General features: G+C 39.6%; 1 protein-coding gene across 1 annotated transcript in view; it reads right to left on the bottom strand.

Moving 5' to 3' along the window:
* Positions 1-17,494, bottom strand: part of LOC102981060 (ceruloplasmin) — a 70,582-nt gene extending 53,088 nt beyond the window's left edge. Inside the window, exons 1-6 of the mRNA XM_055084317.1 lie at positions 17,324-17,494; positions 8,909-9,156; positions 6,904-7,116; positions 6,367-6,540; positions 4,500-4,754; positions 2,801-2,972 (exon numbers count right to left, since the gene is read on the bottom strand). Coding sequence (XP_054940292.1) covers positions 2,801-2,972; positions 4,500-4,754; positions 6,367-6,540; positions 6,904-7,116; positions 8,909-9,156; positions 17,324-17,469 — 1,208 coding nt within the window. The 5' untranslated portion in view covers positions 17,470-17,494. The remainder of the gene's footprint in view (positions 1-2,800; positions 2,973-4,499; positions 4,755-6,366; positions 6,541-6,903; positions 7,117-8,908; positions 9,157-17,323) is intronic.
* Between the last annotated feature and the right edge of the window lie 2,470 nt (positions 17,495-19,964).

Here is a 19,964-nt window from a genome sequence, read left to right as displayed (position 1 = left end):
CCGGACCGGGGCACGAACCCGTGCCCCCTGTATCGGCAGGCGGACTCTCAACCACTGCGCCACCAGGGAAGCCCTAGATGTATTTTTTGATGTATTTCTGGGAGGAGGTGAGCTCCACGTCCTACTCCTCTGCCATCTGCTCCCCATTCTCCCCGTTTTATAAATGAAAAAAATGAAATCTCAGAAAGGCATTTGACTTGCCAAAGCCACCCCATTCATCTCTTCTCCCATTTGACAAATGCATGGAACATCTGCTCTTTACCAGGAACCCTGTTATATGCTGATGACATACCCATAAGCAAGCTGGACCCGTCCCTGTCCACATGGACTTTACATCTGTCCCAGAAGACAGACTACAAATCAATCAATATAATAACATGTAATAAGCACAGAGTGTTACGAAACATTTCTCCTGGGGTTGGGGAAAGTGATGGGGAGAGGCCCCAAAGGCTTTCCAGAGGAAGAGTTTCTTTAAAATTATCTAGAGGAGAAGTGGAGTTAAAATGATGGAATATGTGTGTGGAGAGAATGGGGCGGGTATTTGCAAAGAGGAAACAGCCTGTGGGAAGGCTCAGAGAATACAGCAAGCATGGCATCTCTTATAAACTAGGGCAGGAGCATAGGCAGGGTAGGGAGACGGGTCAGCAGCCTGCTTTTAAAATCTCAATGAGAGGGCTTCCCTGGTTGAGAGCCCGCCTGCCGATGCAGGGGACACGGGTTCGTGCCCCGGTCCGGGAGGATCCCACGTGCCGCAGAGCGGCTGGGCCCGTGAGCCATGGCCGCTGGGCCTGCGCGTCCGGAGCCTGTGCTCCGCAACGGGAGAGGCCACAGCAGTGAGAGGCCCGCGTACTGGGAAAAAAAAAAAAAAAATCTCAATGAGAGGTACTGATGACTTCAGAGGTATTAGCAAAGAGGTTGGAGAGAAGCAAACAACTTTCCGAGATATTTAGGATATAATGAGGCAGCATTTGATGAGGCGAGAAGGAGGGATTAGTGAAGGAGGGAGGGAGGCGAGGGTGGTGCTCAGGCTTTGGGCTTGAGCAACGGATGGATGGCGATACCATTCATGCAGAGAGGGAAACTCAGATTTGTGGGAAAGGCAATGGATTCAGACTTGCACATATTGATTTGGAGGAGCCTCACCCAAGTGGAGTGTCCACTAAGCAGTTCAAAATACAAATCTGCGATTTATAAGAGCCTTCCGGGCTGGAGATACAGCTTTGGGAGTCATTGCAACTGAATGTCAGTGTGGGGGGACTTAAATCTCTGCTTCAGTAGTCACAGGCTTGGGTAGAGTCAGGCCCAGCTATCGACCTGTTGTTTGCCGTTGAGTGAATCACTTAACCTTTCCAAGTAGATGCGTGGCAAACGAGGCTTCTCTCAAGAGGTGATGTTTGGGCAGAGCCTTGGAGCAGGGGTGTGGCATAATCTCACTGACATTTTTGAAGGATAGCTTTGGCTGTTTTATGAGGAATGTACAGTAGGAAAGGAAGACGGAGGCAGAAAGAACAGCTGGGGGGCCGTGGAAGTCATCAGACATGTACCAAAGGTAGCTTGTATGCATCAAAGGACACTATCAGGAGAGTGAAAAGAAAACCTACAGAATAAGGGGAAATACTTGCAAAGCAGATATATCTGATAAGGGATTAATATCCAGAATATAAAAAGAACTCATAACTTAACAACGACAAAAAACCCCAAATAACCCAATTAAGAAATGGGCAGGGCTTCCCTGGTGGCGCAGTGGTTGCGCGTCCGCCTGCCGAAAAAAAAAAAGAAATGGGCAAAGGACTTGAACAGACATTTCTCCAAATTGCTAACAAGAACGTGAAAAGATGCTCAGAATCACTAAGCATCAGGGAAATGCAAATCAGAACCACAATTAGATACCTCTTTGCACCTGTTAAGATGGCTATTTTTTTTTTAAATGGAAAATAAATGTTGGCAATTAGAAGAGAAATTAGAACCCTTGTACATTGCTGGTGGGAATGTAAAATGGTGAAGCTGCTGTGGAAAACCATATGGTGGTTCCTCAAAAAATTAAAAATAGAATTATCATATGATCAAGCAATTCTCCTCCTAGATGTATACCCAAAAGAACTGAAAGCAGAGACCTAAACATATACTTGTACTCCAGTGTTCATAGTGGCATTATTCACAACAGCCGAAAGGTAGAAGCAACCCAGATAGATAGATAAATAAAACATGGTATATGAATACAGTGGAATATTATTCAGCCTTAAAGAGAAATGAAATTCTGATACATGCTACAACATGGATGAACCTTGAAAACGTTATACTAAATAAAATAAGCCAAACAAAAAAGGACAAATATTACATGATTCTACTTGCATAAGGTGCCTAGAATAGGCAAATTCATAGAGACAGAAAGTAGAATAGAAGTTATCAGGGGATGGGGAATTTTTGTTTAGTGGACACAGCATTTCTGCTTGGAACGATGAAAAAGTTCTGGGAATGGTCAGTGCTGGTGATTATACAACCTTGTGAATGTACTTAATGCTGCTGGATTTTACAATGCTATATTTTCAGAAATGGAAAACAAATGAACTGATCTTTTTGCTTTTTTTCATGGACACAGAAGTCCTATTTCATGGACTTTTTCATGGACTCAGAAGTCCTATTTCTCAAACTTGGACTCACTACCAAACCTTAATAAATATTTAGCAGTCTAGTTACTCAATTTCAGGTACCAATTAAAATTTTAATCACTGAGTCAGCCTTTTATGATTTTTTTTGGGGGGAGGCATATTTTGAAATAGTATCTTTTTTTCTGAATTACCTTCCAGGTGCTGTTAAGTTTTCTTTGGTGAAAGTGTCTATGCCGGAGGGTGCATAGTTCCAGATGATTTCCTCAGCAGCGATGTAGTAGTGTCTAACATGTTTGCCACGGATATCGTTCTCAGATGAAGGCTTCTTACAGTCTTCTACCCAGAAAAAGGCCTGCAAACCAGCTGAAAACCACACAGGAGGAGACACTGGTTAATGAAGCCAATGTTTGTCTCTCCTATTGCCTTGTAAATGCTGCTGGTGAAATGACAGATGGAAACTAAAGAAGTAGATAGCTAGAAACAATACTATAAACTAGAGTAACCAGTTGTATATAAATCACTCATGGAAAATTCAAGCAGTGAAAAAAATTCTCTATATGGCACAGAGAAGTGATATTACTAGTGTTTTCAAAAATGTGGAACCAGTTTCTGTGGGGTTTCGCTTGGGAAGTCTTTTGATGAGAAAGAAAAAAAAAGGACACATTAATAGATAAGTGATGTGGGGAGAAATGAACTTTCACCATTTAATTTCACTTTTTTGGGGGGGGCACACCACGTGGCTTGTGGAATCTTAGTTCCTGGACCAGGAATTGAATCTGCGCCCTTGGCAATGAAAATTGGCAGAGTCCTAACCACCAGACCGCCAGGGAATTCCCTCGCTGTTTTATTTTATCAGTAAGTCAGCATTGAAATAAATAATGCTTTAATGAGAAAAAATAGATACGTGATGAAGAGATGCTCTGCCATATTTTAGGGTATATGGTGGGGTGGAGGAGGAGGAGGAATACAAAGAGCGTGTATTATTATTGTTCTCTTAGATAAAATGGTTATGCACCTGCTGTGCTGGGCCTTCTGCTGCCATGATCACATCTGATGAATAAGAACATGTTTGAAAGTCAAAGTAATATACTCAAAAGACCCAGATTAAACTGAATTTCTTCAGAAGACCAATATTGCAAACTAATATTTTTCAAGAACTGGGGATATTTTATTGCCTTATATTAAAGAGATGGAGGAGAGATTTAGCATGTTAAACTAAGGAATATTGGCTTCCCTGGTGGTACAGTGGTTGAGAGTCCGCCTGCCAATGCAGGGGTCACGGGTTCGTGCCCCGGTCCGGGAAGATCCTACATGCCGCTGAGCAGCCAGGCCCGTGAGCCATGGCCGCTGAGCCTGCGCGTCCGGAGCCTGTGCTCCGCAACGGGAGAGGCCACAACAGTGAGAGGCCCGCGTACCGCAAAAAACAAACAAACAAAAAAACTAAGGAATAGCTGGACTCAAATAAAGGACAAAGTTGGTTATATCTAATAGAACAAGTCAAAAAAAAAAACAAAACAAGCTACTTTTCAGCACAATATACAAATCTGGTGTTTAAAATACTGTGTATTTTACAAATCTGGGAAGCTGTATACCGTATTATACTTTTAGGGTAGGACTATACATCAGGGCCAATTTTTTCTTTTCCAAAAATTAACATATTTTCAATTTTTAATTACTTTATAAATGCTCCAGTCTTTCAGTCTTTTTAAAAAATTGCATTATGATGCATACTGTCAGAGGAATAAAATTAAGTTACCAGTTCAAAGCTCAGATCTTTCCAAAGTTATTTAGCTTTTAGATTCTGATTTTCAATAATCACCCCATTAATAGTGTAACTGAGACATGACTCTTTTCTCAACTGACAGCTAATTTCAGGTAAATATGCCTTACCTTTCAGATGGTTTAGATTCTGACAGCTAAGCATCCATTCTCCAGGGTTCTGGGCCACCATAAAAGCATCAAAGAGGGTAGCAGGAAAGAGATTGATTGTATCAACACGGTAGTTCTTATTAGTCAACGTTTGCCCGTGGAAGAAAGCTGCATGCACATCAACTTCATTACCCATACCAAAAAGATACCATTTTACTCTGTCCTCAGCACACATGGAGAGTCCTGGGAGACTTCCAAAAGCATATCCATTCACAGCTGTAAGTCAAGAGCAGAGATTGTGAGAGTAACAGACATTGGTGACTGGGATATTGATAGTTACCTCTAAATAAAATCAGTTTGGGATTGAAAATACCTGGCACACATGCTGCTATTCTTCCCTCCTGTACCCACATCAGACATTGTTAATCAAGCACAGTACTGTTTCATTTTGGACCTGAATTCAGCCTCAAGATTTTTGTCAACACAATATTAGCACATGAACACAACACTGAAGATGAAATCTATTTGCTCTCTTTGTTATAAACTCTACACCTTGGTATGCTCTTGTGTATATTTGTAAATACAAATGTGTACATATATACATACATATATATAAATGTGCACACATATAGTAAATAGAAAAAACACTGAAGTTTATTTAGGAATCAATCATGTATCATGTTGTTGGTGGTGGTATGGATGATGTCAGTGTTTTTTGTTACTGTTTATCAGAACTTTTCCAGTTTTCTACAGTGAATGTGAATTGCTTTTGTAATAAGAACACAAGGGAAGCTTTTTTTTTTTTTAAGATTGAAAGACAAAATTGGAAGAAATGTGAAGGAGGAAAGAAGAAATGCAGGGGAAGGACAATAGGAACAAGTGACCAGAGCCACAAAGACCTAAGAGGTCAAAAGCAGGATAGCCTGATTCTTCAAAGAAACTAAGGGTCACCACTCAAACTGAGAGGTCCTAGAGTTAAGGTAGAAATCAGTTCTGGGAAGTATGGCGAGGTAACCAGATGCAACAGGGATACCAAACCAGACTTAGCCAGACTAGAAGTTTGAGTCTCTAACACCTGTTTTGGTTAGCACATAACAGAGGCCGGATTAAAATATGGAAAGAGGATCTTTCAGCCAGAAATAAGCAAAAGTTGGAAATAAAAATCTGTCCTTTGTTAATTAGTTAATTTTTCTTCTTTGATAGTACAGTTATTTTTGTGTCCTCAGTTTCTGAGTAAGGGTTATTTTTAAGAAGCTAAACACAAACTAACAAAAATCTGTACTTATTGGTTTAGTTCATATTAAGGGATTTGATTTTTTATGCAAATTCTGAGTGATAGACTCTCTTACTAACCCCATTATTTTGTGTCTGAGAATCAAGGAGAAGCCCAGGCAGTAAAGAAAGCATTTTTAGAAGAAATAAAGTGAACTAAAATATAGGAAAAATTGATGCAAGGTTGAGTGGGTGGGTGGTGAAGAACAATACGTATGTAAAAGAAATACCTTTTAGAACTAGTGGTTTGAACTATTTTCTTAATTATAGTACAATACTTTACAATATAATTTAACAATTTTTGGCTGCCTCAAATAATTTTGAGAATGAGTTGGGAGAATAAAAAATATACAAATATAACATGCTTATACATTTAACCATAATTGATAATGTTTTATCCTTATTGGTTTGGAAACAATCTGATGTATCCAGCTTTACCTGGCTCAGAGTTTTGATTGGACCTGTTTAGCTGAATATCAAGTTGCATATCCAATATGCTTTGTTACCAAGGGCATAGATTAGAAACACGCTACTTATTCATGTGAGGGGATAAGAGTAGCAGAATTAATGGGCCGAGAGAAATGCGATAAAGTTAACAGATCTTATGTAATCTTACAATACATTCTGTTACTCTCCTGGAAGTCTTCATTGTCTTTGTCAACCTTCTCTGGTTCAGAGCAGTAGGTCTTAATGTTGTCTTCTAGGTACCAGCTGAGATTTTCATCCACAACAGAAAACATCACCACAAATTCTTTGTCAATATTTTTTTCTTTTTCTTTATCCAGAGAATCTGAAGTGAAAATTACTATTTCAGTAGAACTTAATTTTTAGCGTGAATTTTAGCATGTGATTTATAGTTTAAAAAAATTTTTGTATTTATTTTCCTAACAAACCAGAAATCTAAACCAGTCACTTCTGTTTTATAGACTTGGAAACATTTAGGGAATTTACATTTAGTAACCTGAATGTTGTTCCATGTATCCATTTTTCTCCTTACCCTTCCCTGCTCTTCCTTTCCTTTTTTTCTAGACTCACTGCCTCTCTACCTTACCTACTCAATGATAACACATAAGACTTAAAGTATTTTTAAAAAACAAACCTCCCTCTCTACTGTCTTTGGTCATTTATTGTGAATAATAATGAGAAAATGTACCATTTTTACAGTGTATTAAAGGTCCAATGAGGCCTGCGGCGATATCTCTTGGAGCATCAATGTGGGAATGGTAAATCCTGGTCACACAATTGCTGTCTTCCTCACCAGGACCTTGTTCTGGGTCAGCATGCAATATGTACATACACTGTTCACCTGGCCGCACTTTGTCGTCTGCTTTTTGAAAATCTGTGGTGTTATCAGGGTAGATGGCCCCTAGGAAGCAACATGCACTGAAATTACACATTGAATGTGTTTGAGTTTAAATGAGAAAATAGATCTATTAATTCATTCAGCAAACATTTATTCAACATCTAGTATGTATCCCCTCGGGAACGCAGTCGTTCTCTATTTGAGCACAGAAGAATAAAAGGCAAATGGCTACAGGGTCTGGAAGTTTCACAGAAAATGTTATCACTTTTTATACTTGACTGAGTCTTCAAGGAGCAGTAATAGATATGTCAGCAGCATAATGACTGTTGGTTTGCAATTTAAAGAACCACTTTTGCCCTGGGGTTATGGTATGGAAGTAAGAGCAAAATGGCTACTTTGTCCTATCACTTGAAGCTTCTTGTATGATATCAGATTTTTGCCTGTGAAGTAACCATGGGATTGTTTAATTTTGTAAATTTCCAAACATACGCAAAAGTTGAGAGAATAATATAATGAACTTCCATGTGCCCAACAACCCAGCTTTGACAATGATCAACTCAAGGCCAATCTTGTTTCATCTATACCCTCACCCACTCTTAACAGTGAATTACTCATCATCAGTGAATTATTCTAAAGCAAGTCCCTGACATCATATCATTTCATTCATAAATAATTGAGTATGTATCTCTAAAAGAACTCTTTTTTCTTCTAACATATCCACAATACAATGATCATACCTTAAAAATGATTAAAACCATAATATACCAAGAAATTGTAAAAAATAAATAAGATGGCAGTCAGCTTTTATGCTATGAAGGTAATTGTTTGGTTTAGAAAAACAAATTTAAAAATATAGATCAAAACATTCACTCTGTAAAGCAATACCTCTTTTAAATAGAAAACCAATAATTAATTAAAACTAATTTCATCCTAATTTCCAAACTTAATCCATATAATTTCAATGAACATGGCCTCAGCATTTTTGCCTATGATAATAGCTGACATTTATTGAGGAATTATTGTGTACTCTCATTGTCCCTATTTTATAGATGAGAAAACTGAAGCACAGAGAATTTAAGTTAACTTGTCCAAAGTCATTCAGGCAATAAAAGGCAATGCTGTACTCAAACATCTGTCTATTAATTTTGAAGCTCTTGTTCTTAATCACAACAAAACACCATCTCCCTTCATCATCATCACCATCATCATCATGTACTAAGAATGAGATCACAAGCACCAAATCTAATATTTGTTCTTCCTGTACCATCTTTAAGGATTCCAAGTCCTGCATTCAAATGACCTTTTGGTTAACTGTGACTCAGATGTGACTCTGGGACCATCCAGCCACCTGCACTACTTGGCTACTGTATGAGACTACTCATGCTGCCTTAGCTGGGAGAGAGTTTATCCAAAGTTAGGCTGGAAGGTGACAATGGCTACAGTATGTTCACATGTAGGAACTTCAGAGATAAGACAATCCCCATCTTGACTCCCGTTTCTTCCTTCTGGATTTTTGTCTTTTCCAGGCTTTAATGCACACTGCCCATTTCTCTTATTTTGACCGTTTGTCTGGAAAGGCATTGAGCACTGGGAAGGAAGTCCCAGCTCTCTCTGACTCTCACTACATGAGTCCACACAGAAATTCTATCACATTCACACTTCACACAAAACAAGTACAGCCCAGAGAAACACAGCATTATTTGGATGAACCAAAATACTTATTCCTAAAATAGTTTAGAGTTAAACAACATAGTACAGGTCTTATCCAGGAGGAAAGTCCATAATCTCAGAAATTAAGAAGTGTTCCTGCTGAAAAGGAAGAGGAAATTCCAGCTAGCATATGAGCTGAACTTACCCTCATGCTCCTTATAGTAAGTCATTCCATGTGCATGAAAAGTATAAGGCCTAGAGGCAAAGTTTTTAAAATGTACGTAAACTCTATCTCCAGTTTCAGCTTTGATAATAGGGCCTAAAAACCCCAGCCAGACAGGTTTCTCTATAATTGTCCTAAAGGTTTCATCTGTGTACTGAAGATACAGGGCCTTCTTGTAGACTTTTCCAATTCTACTGGGGCCATTTTGAAGATAGATATTGGAATGTTCCCTGCAAAGGGAAAGAAGACAACTCTATTAGAAGCCATCACTTCTGGGGATAACATTATAATGAAAGAGAAATGAATGACCACATCATATTAAATGTTTGCCAGTTGTTGTAGGGATGCCTCCAAAAAACGAAGAGGAGGGCTTCCCTGGTGGCGCAGCGGTTGCGCGTCCGCCTGCCGATGCAGGGGAACCGGGTTCGCGCCCCGGTCTGGGAGGATCCCGCATGCCGCGGAGCGGCTGGGCCCGTGAGCCATGGCCGCTGAGCCTGTGCGTCCGGAGCCTGTGCTCCCCAACGGGAGAGGCCACAACAGAGGGAGGCCCGCATACCACAAAAAAAAAAAAAAAAAAAAAAAAAATGAAGAGGAGAGCTGGCACTTAGCCCTGTTATTTTAATTATGTGAGGTGTCACACATCAGCTATATGGCAGACCACCATGTGTGGATGCGCCATAAAAATGTAATGCATCTTACCAGAGTATTTTCTGTAAGATTTTCATGGTAAAACACAGAGGCTTTGTGGAATAGAATACAAAATTAAAATTAAATATTAAAATAAAGCAGTTAATGAAGGCATTTCTCACTTATGGCATACCTCTTTCAGCTGCTGGAAAAATCTGAGTTTATAAGCATTCAATCTGGATATGTGAGATGTGAAAGTGAGTGCATATTTTTTTCCAAAAGTAAAACTAATAATGCTAAAGTAATTCCATCTTTTTAATTTCTTTTAGCAAAACTAAATCAAAGTTGGAATTGATTCATCAATGTGTGTGGGTCTTAAAATTATCTTTGCATTTGAGTTACCCCTGTGGTTTTTTAATCCCTTGCTAGGAAAAATACTTGAACATTGAATGTTCATATTCTGGTTAGTGGCTGATTAATAGTTGCTTAAAACTTTCCTAAAAATATCAGCAGATTGAATAGTAGCCAGGAAAAAAAAGAAAAGAAAAGAAAGCAAGTTTGATATTCAAACTTTTGAACTGAGTCTTACGTTATTGTCCTTAATGCAAGCGCACAGAGTTCAGTGAGATCTATTTGTGGGCAATGCCATCTAGCCATTCAGGGGAACCCACTTAAAACCTGGACTTTGGCAGGCCCTTCCACAACCGAGGTCTCCTCCACTGGAATAAAAACAGCTAACCCCAGCTGATGGTCTGGGGTTTGTGTTTGTTCGTGTGTGTGTGCGCGCGCGCGCGCGCGCACGCCTGTGTTTTGCCTACTTTGATCTTGGTGACCTTTGACACCTTACCATTTTCCATTCAACCCATATGAGGCCACATAACCTGACTGAGGAGAAATAAACTTTGTCTTGTTTCCTCAGCAGGAAGCTCATCAGAAAGAGTGAGGGGTACTTTTCCATTCTCTCTTCAAGATGAGGGCAGGGCTTGTCTGGGAGCTCTGGACTTTCTCTGTTGCAAGGTCCAAGTTTAAAGATCTGTGTTTTTAAAAATCTAGGGCTCTGGCCTAATGTTTCTTAAGTTTTCATGTGCACAGGAATCTACTGAGGACCTTGATAAAATACAAGTTCCTAGGCCCCAGCCCCGCTGATTCTGCTTCTGTGCTGCTGGTGTGAGGGTCAGGCATCTGCATTTACTAACAAATAGCCCTGTGTGTTCTGATGCCCCGCTCTGGGTTCACGGGCAACCTGAGTAGGGGAGGCTACAAGGGGAAGGGGAAGAAAGCGGCCGAATCCTGTAGGCGGTGGGATTCCTGGAGGACATGAGACAGAAAGGTGGCAGGTTCTGTTTCCAGGCCATACCCTGTTCGTGGTCAAATGTCTGCTGGCATGGCAGCATGGATGCACCAGATTGAGCCTGAGAGCTGGGACCAGTGAGCAGGGCCGCTTGGCAGTGGTCCTGGTGGCTGCGTCTGGGCATTGGGGACAGGCTTTGGAGATAGTAGAGCCCCCGGGTTCTGAATTGACCAGGGGGTTTCAACAATGAGCATCTCATAGTTGTCACACTAGGGACCCCAATTTTTAAAATCCTGGATTGTTTAAACCCCAGGATTCTCAATTTGTTCACTGAAAGATGAATGAGATGGGGTTCCCTTCCCCTATCATAGTGGGAGAAGGGCCAAGCTGGAAGTTAGAAAAATAAAGAAGTGACATTTTTTGTACCCGGGATGGCAAATCCATGCTTAGGCCTTTATTTCTCGTATTTGTTTTCATTTTCTAATTGTTTGTTGCAGTTTCCATTTTGTTAGAACCAAACAGAAAAAAAAAAAAATTCAGAAAGGCTCTGAGAGACTTCGAGGACGTCAAAATACATGGGAAAACATTCTTGCCTGGAAACTGCAGCATTAGTACGGACAGGAGTATTCTTAATAAATAGATGTTTTACCAACAGCAAAATTCTGAGGCACTGAAGACCACTGAGATTAAAGGCAGATTCATCCAGTCCACACTGCTGAGAGGAGGTCAGGAAGAGGGCAGTTCAGTCAGGCACGCAGCGGCAGCTGCAAAGCTTACAGTGCAAGGATGGAATTACTCTTGGGTCACACCAGAGCAACCTGGACAACTCAGTCTTACACAGGTCCGTCTAAGCCTCGGGGTAAATTTTTCCAGTGTCTGTACACACTCTTATTGCTAAGGGATTGGCCCCAGTGATATTTAAATAGAGATTCTAATCTGTGTTCTACCATGCTCTATTGATCCATATCTTAAATAAAGCCAGAGTTTAAAAATAGCCCTCAAATTCTTAAGGCTTCATTTATAGTGTGTATTTATATTTCCTAAATGTGCCTCTAAAGCATTAAGGAATATGTCACATCCCTTTTCAATAAACTGTAGCAGACTTTGTCAAAATGCTTTCATTGTATTGAAATTCTCCTGTATTACTCATTTCCTGAAATAGGAGGAGCATTGTCTAAGTTTTGGGATTCGTTGTTTTTTTGTTTTTTTTTGCGATACGCGGGCCTCTCACTGCTGTGGCCCCTCCCGCCGCGGAGCACAAGCTCCGGACGCGCAGGCCCAGCGGCCATGGCTCACGGGCCCAGCCGCTCCGCGGCATGTGGGATCTTCCCGGACCGGGGCACGAACCCGCGTCCCCTGCATCGGCAGGCGGACTCTCAACCACTGCGCCACCGGGGAAGCCCCTGGGATTCGTTTTTTTTGTATACAAAGATTTTGGGGGGAGGGGTGTGAAAATTACTTAAAAAATAATTGATCTGAAATTATAATCTATCCAGTATTTTTAACATTTGGAATTCCTTTTATACACATAGCAATATGCAAAATGTGTTTCCCATCTTGTCTTTTTTTCTGAAACAAAATTAAATCTTAACCAAATTGGGAAATATTTCACATCATGTGATAGCTTGGGGGAGGCCTGTTTGTTTATGCACTGTCTCCAAGGGAACATCAAACTGTCATTAGGGCATGTCTATTTAACTTTAAGAGCATGGCTTTGGAGGACAAAGCATCAGTTACTGGAAGCTTGCAGGAAGTGTGCCAGTCAGATATCCAGTCAAAAAAATCTATTATGGTTGTTCTTTGACCCAAACAAGTAATTCACATTAATCATAGTTCTTTCTGTTAGCAACTGTAACATGTTCTCTTCTATTCATTACAATAGATATGTCCCCCTCTCAGTAAACACATCCTTCCTTTTTAGCGCCCCCAATTCCTATAATCCTAGAGCAATTCCTCTAATTTCTGGTAGATTCAGACCCAGAAGTGAGTTTTTAATGGTAGGGGAATTAAAACATTTTTTACACTGCCTTAGTAAGATAATAATAATGCTACTCCCTCCCATAAGTTCAGAGTGCACTCAAGGGGGCCTTGGTTTATGTTTAGCCATGGTTACTAAAATGTGGGTAATACACGTGAAAAGTTTCTGGATTCTTAGCTTCATTAATTGAGACATAGTATATTAGTTTTCTCTTGCTGTGTAACAAATGATCATAAAGCAGCTTAAAACAGCACCTATTTATTATTTCACAGTTCCTTGGATCAGAAGTCTGGCATGGCATGACTGGGTTCTCTGCTCAGGTTACCACAGCTGGCATCAAGCTGTTGGCTGGGCTGAGGACTTGTCTGGAGGATCTGTGGAGAAGTCCACTGCCAATCTCACTCAGGTTATTGGCAGAATTCAGTTCATTATGGTTGTAGGACTGAAATTCCTGCTTCCTTGCTAGCTACCAGATGGGGACCTCTCCCAGTTCTTTAAGACCACCCATGTTCCTTCCCAGTGGCTTCTTCCATCTTCAAGTCAGTGACAGTTTGTTGAATCCCCCTCAGACCTCTTTGAATCTCTCTGACTTTCTTTTCTTCTACTAGAGAATTCTCTGCTTTGGACTAGACCCACCCAGATCATGTCCTTAGTTTAAAGTCAACTGTATCACTGACTATAACATAAATCGTGGGAGTGATAGCTCATCATAGTCACGGGTTCTGGAGTTTTAGGGTAGGATATCTTTGCGGGTCATTAAAAAAATTCTGCCTACGACACACAGGAATCACAAGGAAAACAGTCAAAAATTAACTGGCAGGCAAAGACTTAACCTGGGTATGCATAGCACAAACTCAAGTGAATGATAGGTTCTCACTGGCCTGGCTTCACTAACACAGCATGAAAATGGTACCTAGGTGTCAGCCCTCTTTTGGATATGGTCTTGGGGAAAATAGCAGCTGTGATAATAAATTGTAGAGCCTGAAAGGTGTAAAATGGTGTAGTTACTTCATTAGTTCCTGCCCACAGGCTGTCCTATATGAAGTGTTTATACCACACCAGATTTTGCTTACTATTTTTTATTTGGCAACCTTGGAATATGAGTCATCATAAGTGACTTTTCCAGATAACTTTAGCTCATAATTATACCTCTTTAAGAATTATTTTAAATTTTAAGACCATTTTTGAAGGGGTAAAATGAATGCCTTTGGTGCAAGTTTTTTCTTTAAAAATGTTTTGTTTGCTTCCTTGTTTTCTTAAACAGGGTGTTCTGGGAAAAAAATCAACTTCTTTTCTGATAATGATAGTAAACATTAACATTTATTGAATATTTATGGTATCCTGATCACTCAATATTATAATTATAATACTTATGATTATACCATAGTGTGGAATGTTCTTGGTTTGTTCTCTATTTCTTTGGATAAAATTTGAGCTGTCATTTCTTCTGGTCGTTGGGTCTGCTTATGATGACATCTTCACTATAATATTTCTGATTTATTTCTCAAGCCTACAATGGGCTGGAAAACTAGGTAACAATGTTTGTAAGAACTGTATGTTAATTAAGAGTCACCAAGCCTGAGTGAGAGCCTATGAAGTTAGTGTAAAAGGGTTTTGTGATGGCTCTTCCTGTGTTTAAGGATTCTTTTCACTTATTTCTAGCATCCTATAGGTCCCCAGGAAGAAAAGTAACCTGAAGATAACAGGAGTATTGCTACTTATTGCTACTATGTAGCCAACAGTCAATACATATTTAATTAGTGTCTACCATGGGCCCAGAACAAAGTATTGCATTTGCTAATTGTTTTCATATGTATGTCTTTTATTCTCATTTAAGTACAAATAACTTAGGAGCAGGAACTATATTTTAGAGATCTTTACTTATTGATTTGTTGAGATGACAGATAAGGCACGGACCTAAGTAAATGGCAGTGCTGAGCAAAAGGAAATGACTTTCTACCTCACCCCATTAGAAATAAATATTACTGATATAACAAAAAAAAATAAACTCTATTTTCCTAGTTAAAAGAAATCCATACATTTTCTCGTTTACATCTGCCAGTGTTTTCAGTTCCACTAACCCACATATAACTCCATAAACTGACTTTTCTTCTTTCGTTGCATCTTCTGATTTATTTCAAGGTGTGTATCTGTCCATACTCGGAGCAAGGGAAAATTTTTACAACACAGCCTCTGATTTTGTCTAGCTTCCAATATACTTTTATTCATTCACTTTCATTTACTCAAAAATATTTATTTAGTATCTCCTAGGTTCTAGGTACTACTGATCACTGGTGCATGAAACAGATGGAGTTCCTGCCAGCTCAATACATACTTTTGTCTTCATTGTCACAGTAAAAAGGCTATGAACTCGGAAGAGAGATGACCATGTTGGCACCTTGGACTTCCCAACCTCTTAAACTGTGAGAAATTAATTTCCGTTGTTGATAAGCTACCCAGTCTGGTGTATTTTGTTATAGAAGGCTGAATGGATTAAGCAGCTGGACACTCTGCAAATCTGAGACAAAGAGAGAGTGAAAGCTGCTACCTAAACTCACCTATACAAAAAGGTTAGCGTAGTACCGGCAAAATTGCTAAAGGCCTATTCAATATTTGCTGCTCAGATGTATCAGAGATTTCACAGACAGAGTGAGCATTGTCATCTAGATGTTGCACAACTCTAGGCTCTGCTGCTGAAGCAAAAGGAGATGATCAAGCCAGTGCTTTATACCCTCTCCAGCACGCACAGGACACGAGAGTATTTAATCTTTGCGTTTTTTTTTGATTGTGCTGTGCAGCAGGTGGGATCTTAGTTCCCCAACCAGGGATCGAACCCACGCCCCCTGCATTGGAAGCGGGAGGGCTTCCAATCTTAACCACCGGACGGCCAGGAAAATCCTTAGAGTATTTTAAAATAAAGGAATTCTCTTCCCTCCCTGCAAAAAAATTCTTAACAAAGACTTTTTGTCTTCTAAATTTCTAGAATTAGAGAAGACTTTACTAAAGCGTGCTCGGGGCAATGTCTTGCACTTAGTTGATGCCCAATAAAACTGATTTTATTTGATTTTTGACCGTGAATAATGGCAGAAGGATGGTGGGTGAGGGCGTGGAGCAGGACAGTACTTTTTTTCCCCTAGTATGTCTGACCTGTTAAAAAATGTGTCTAGTTTCCCTATTTAAAAATGCATAACTTATATTATGTTTAGTTAGGGAAAATGCTGAATGCATACAAAATAATGGTCCTTATGAAGCCATAAAAATATGTCATGTCCCTAAGAAGAGAACAGTAGCTCAAAACCAGGCTTAAAACAAATAATTGCAAGATATACTAGTTTTATTTTCAATTAATTATCTTTAGGTCGGAAACTTTCCTCACTGCATATTACTGAATTAATAACTTAACAATTAGGTATTATTATCAGCTTTGAAAAATTTCAAACGTACATAAAATTAATGAGAATAGTGTATACCCATCAACAGAGTCAATGTTATGAAATTTGGCATACTTTATAGCCAATTTTTAAAGATACAGTCTCAGCAGTTAATAGTCATTGGGTTCATTTGTCACCATTAACATACATTTTTAAGTATCACCATTAAGATACATTTATCATCTTTAAAATATATTTTCACCACTAAAATACCTCTTTAAATGTTGTGAATATTGGTTTTGAATAACAAATTTCAATTTGGAGTTAAATGTTTAACTAACATTATTAAGTGATGACCTCTGTATAGATAAACTTCCATCACAAAAAACTTCAAGGAAAACTATACCCCTGGTTTTTCATGTGGTGGATGTTGCTGGAAATAAGGGACCTTTCAACTGAAACAAGAAAACCTTTAAGTTACATAGAGCATTTTGAGGAGGCATTAAATAACTATCTCACATATTTTTGCACATGTATTATGTGCCAAGGACTGTACGAAGAGCTCTACATACACCCACTCTTTAAACAACCCCCTGAAGTATTCTCATTATCTTCATTTTACAGATTAGGATGCTGAGTCTGAGAAAGATGAATGTAATTAACAGTCCAGAGTCACCCAACAAGTATTAGGCAAAGTCATATTAAAATTGTATTTGATTTCTATAAATGATTCTGTGAAGGATTAAAAAACCTTTTATTTTTACCACTAGTAATCAGTAAACGGTATAGGAGATATAAAATTTTATACAGTCATTCTTTAGATGAAAGAACTTCTGCATAAACAGACAAAAAGACTGAACCCTGATTGGAGATGTGATAAGAACCAGAGGGGGTAATAAGAAGCCCACACAGTTCCTCAGGACCAAGTGGAAAGGAGTAAGGCAGACTCTCAAAAAACAAACAAACAAAATCCCAGGAATTAGAGATTTATTAAAGTGTCTAATGTTTCAAGTCTATATTTCTCAGTTTTTGTATATACAAATTAAAGAAATATTGCATCTTATTGGCTTTATTTTTTTAATCAATAATTTATAAATTTGGTCTATAATCAAGAAAAAATAGTGACTTACGTGTCAACTGAAATAAGTTTCTTTTCCCCATGGTCAGAGGCATAGTCCCAAGTTGTTTCAATAATTCCAATGTAATAATGTTTATCTTTTGCCCAGGCTGAGGTACTACATAAAATTAGAAAAATACAGAGCAAGGAAATCGTCATTCTTTTTTCCTCTTGGAGCCTAAGAAGCAATGGAATGAAATCAGAAGCCGGCAACTTTATAAATAAGCCTTTCTCCCTTTATTTGCTTGATTGACAGAATTTTTTGTTGCACAAGACGAAATTATTTTGTTAAAGCAAATAACATTTTCCACTCCAGTTCAGTTCTCGTAAACCCAGGGAAAACTTAGCTGTCCATTGCCAGGATTCTCTGATTGCAAATAAAAAGTCAACAGTTATTGTTGGAGGCGCTGGAGTGTGTATAACTAGGTGCTTCTACCATTCATTGTGTAAATTCCAGGAGGGCAAAGATCATGTCTAAATGCTCCTTTTGTTCTTCCAGCAATATGCTACAATACAATGCCCCCTTTCCTTTGGAAAAGCCTAACAATACCTAGTTCCAACTTTAAGCTACAAAACATGATATTTATCATGCCAGATTTAAGTACCCTCAAATAAGAATTTATTTTGAAGGCTTTATTTATTTTGTAAGCTCCGAACACATCATCATAGAAAGTTTATCAGATTATTGTGTATTGCTATATGCAAATAACTAGCAGAGAATCACAGGGGTTGATGATTCTGTTTTAATTATCAAAGAAATCAGACATAAATAAACCTGTCTTCAAAGGCAAAAGTTGATTTTAGTAAAGAGAAAGAGCTCTAGTTTATTAACCTGGGGTTTCTCTCTTTGATGTGGACATGAATTTGGGGGTAAAAGACTTTTTATTTTTTCGTTGAAGAAAATCCTGATATACTAGATATACTATATATATACTTTTTCTCTAGAATATCTCAATGCATTTTGTAAGTATTTGCCAAAAGGTGTTTATAGAAATGGATTGGTATAGGAGAAGGCACCCCAATGTTTGAATCATTCATTCATTTAATAAGTATTACTGAATGAGCCCTCTGTGTACCAAACACTGTTCTAAGCACTGTGGGGATACAGCAGTGAATAAAACAGACATGAAACCCTACCCTCGTCAACTTACATTCTACTGGGGAGAGACCAACTATATACAAATGAAGAGTGAAATATTTATTATTAGCAACAAGTGCTACAGAGAAACATACATCAGAGAAGGAGACTGAATGCTAAGGAAAACAGCAGGATGAAGATCAAAATCTGATGACACCATGTGACCCCAGGCAAGATACATACTTGACTCTAGCCTCAGTTTCCTCATCTTTAAAATCTCAGCCTCAGAGGGCTATTGTCCAAATGAATTGAAATGACCCACGTTAGGTCACATAGTGGAGAGTCTCCTTTCACCAGCTAACAATAATCTTAACTAATTATCTTGATACAGAAAATTGAGTCACAATGCCCAGGATGTCCCAAGACCTCCTTCTTGAGGCCCCTAAACAATTGTGCCCTCATGCCCACTGAGAGGACCTGAGTCGTACTAAAATCTTGCCCAGACTCCACTGGCCGAACCCTGTGTCTTGCAAGATGCTGTTCCTTTTAAAAACTGGTGCCCAGAAAGGTTCCTTTTTTCCAAATGGTCCACACAGAGAGAACATCTTTTAGTAGTTTATTCTTGTAGAGGGGGCACTTTTTTTTTGAGGGGGCACTTTTTAATTGGCATGAAGCGCCTGTACGAGCCAGTGTATGGCTGATGGTGTAAATGATGCCATCTTGGGACTGCACAGTTCCTGTTCTTCCACTGACCCTACCCAGGGCTGTACTATGCGGGAAATCACTTATCTATCATCGAGGGCTTTGTAGTTAATAGATATTGTTTAAGGATCTTTAGATCCAGGTGGCCTCTATGCCCTGAAGATCTTCACTGATACATTGCCAGTGCCCATGAGACTAGTTACCCATTCATAAATCTTGACTTAGAAATGTGTCTCCTGTATCCAAACTACCCCCATACCCTAGGTTAACTATAAAATTGTCCCAAGGGCCTCTGGGTGGTGTGGAGAGCAGCTGCGAATGCTTCTGGATCCTTGCCTGCCAATCCTACCCTGTGAGGAATTTACTCTATAATAAATGAATCCATTGATTGTATGGGGCTGCCTGCCTCGATTTCTGGTGTCAAGATACCTTCTCAGTTCGTGGGCACTTTCCGTCCCCTCCATCCTCCAACAATTGGTGAGCCAGCGAGGAGACAGAAGATGACACAGGAATGGGTAAAGGGGTCATGCTGGGGGAAAGCCCGCTGTGGTGGGGGAAATCCCAGGCTGGCCAGCCTCTTCCATGTGGGGTGACCTGGCTAGGTTTGTGAGACACTTTGGGCCACTGTGTGAGTACAGGATGCCTGGAAAATGCCAAAGGGCTTCCTCGATATATTGACTGAAGCAGCAGGAAAGTGAAAGTGGAAAAAAAAAAAAAGTGAGCAGGGCTTCCCTGGTGGCGCAGTGGTTGAGAGTCCGCCTGACGATGCAGGGGACGCGGGTTCGTGCCCCGGTCCGGGAAGATCCCACATGCCGCGGAGCGGCTGGGCCCGTGAGCCGTGGCCGCTGAGCCTGCGCGTCCGGAGCCTGTGCTC

The sequence above is a fragment of the Physeter macrocephalus genome, chromosome 1, assembly GCF_002837175.3.
Source record: "Physeter macrocephalus isolate SW-GA chromosome 1, ASM283717v5, whole genome shotgun sequence".
Taxonomy (NCBI): domain Eukaryota; kingdom Metazoa; phylum Chordata; class Mammalia; order Artiodactyla; family Physeteridae; genus Physeter; species Physeter macrocephalus.
This window is presented reverse-complemented; position numbering and strand designations above follow the sequence as displayed.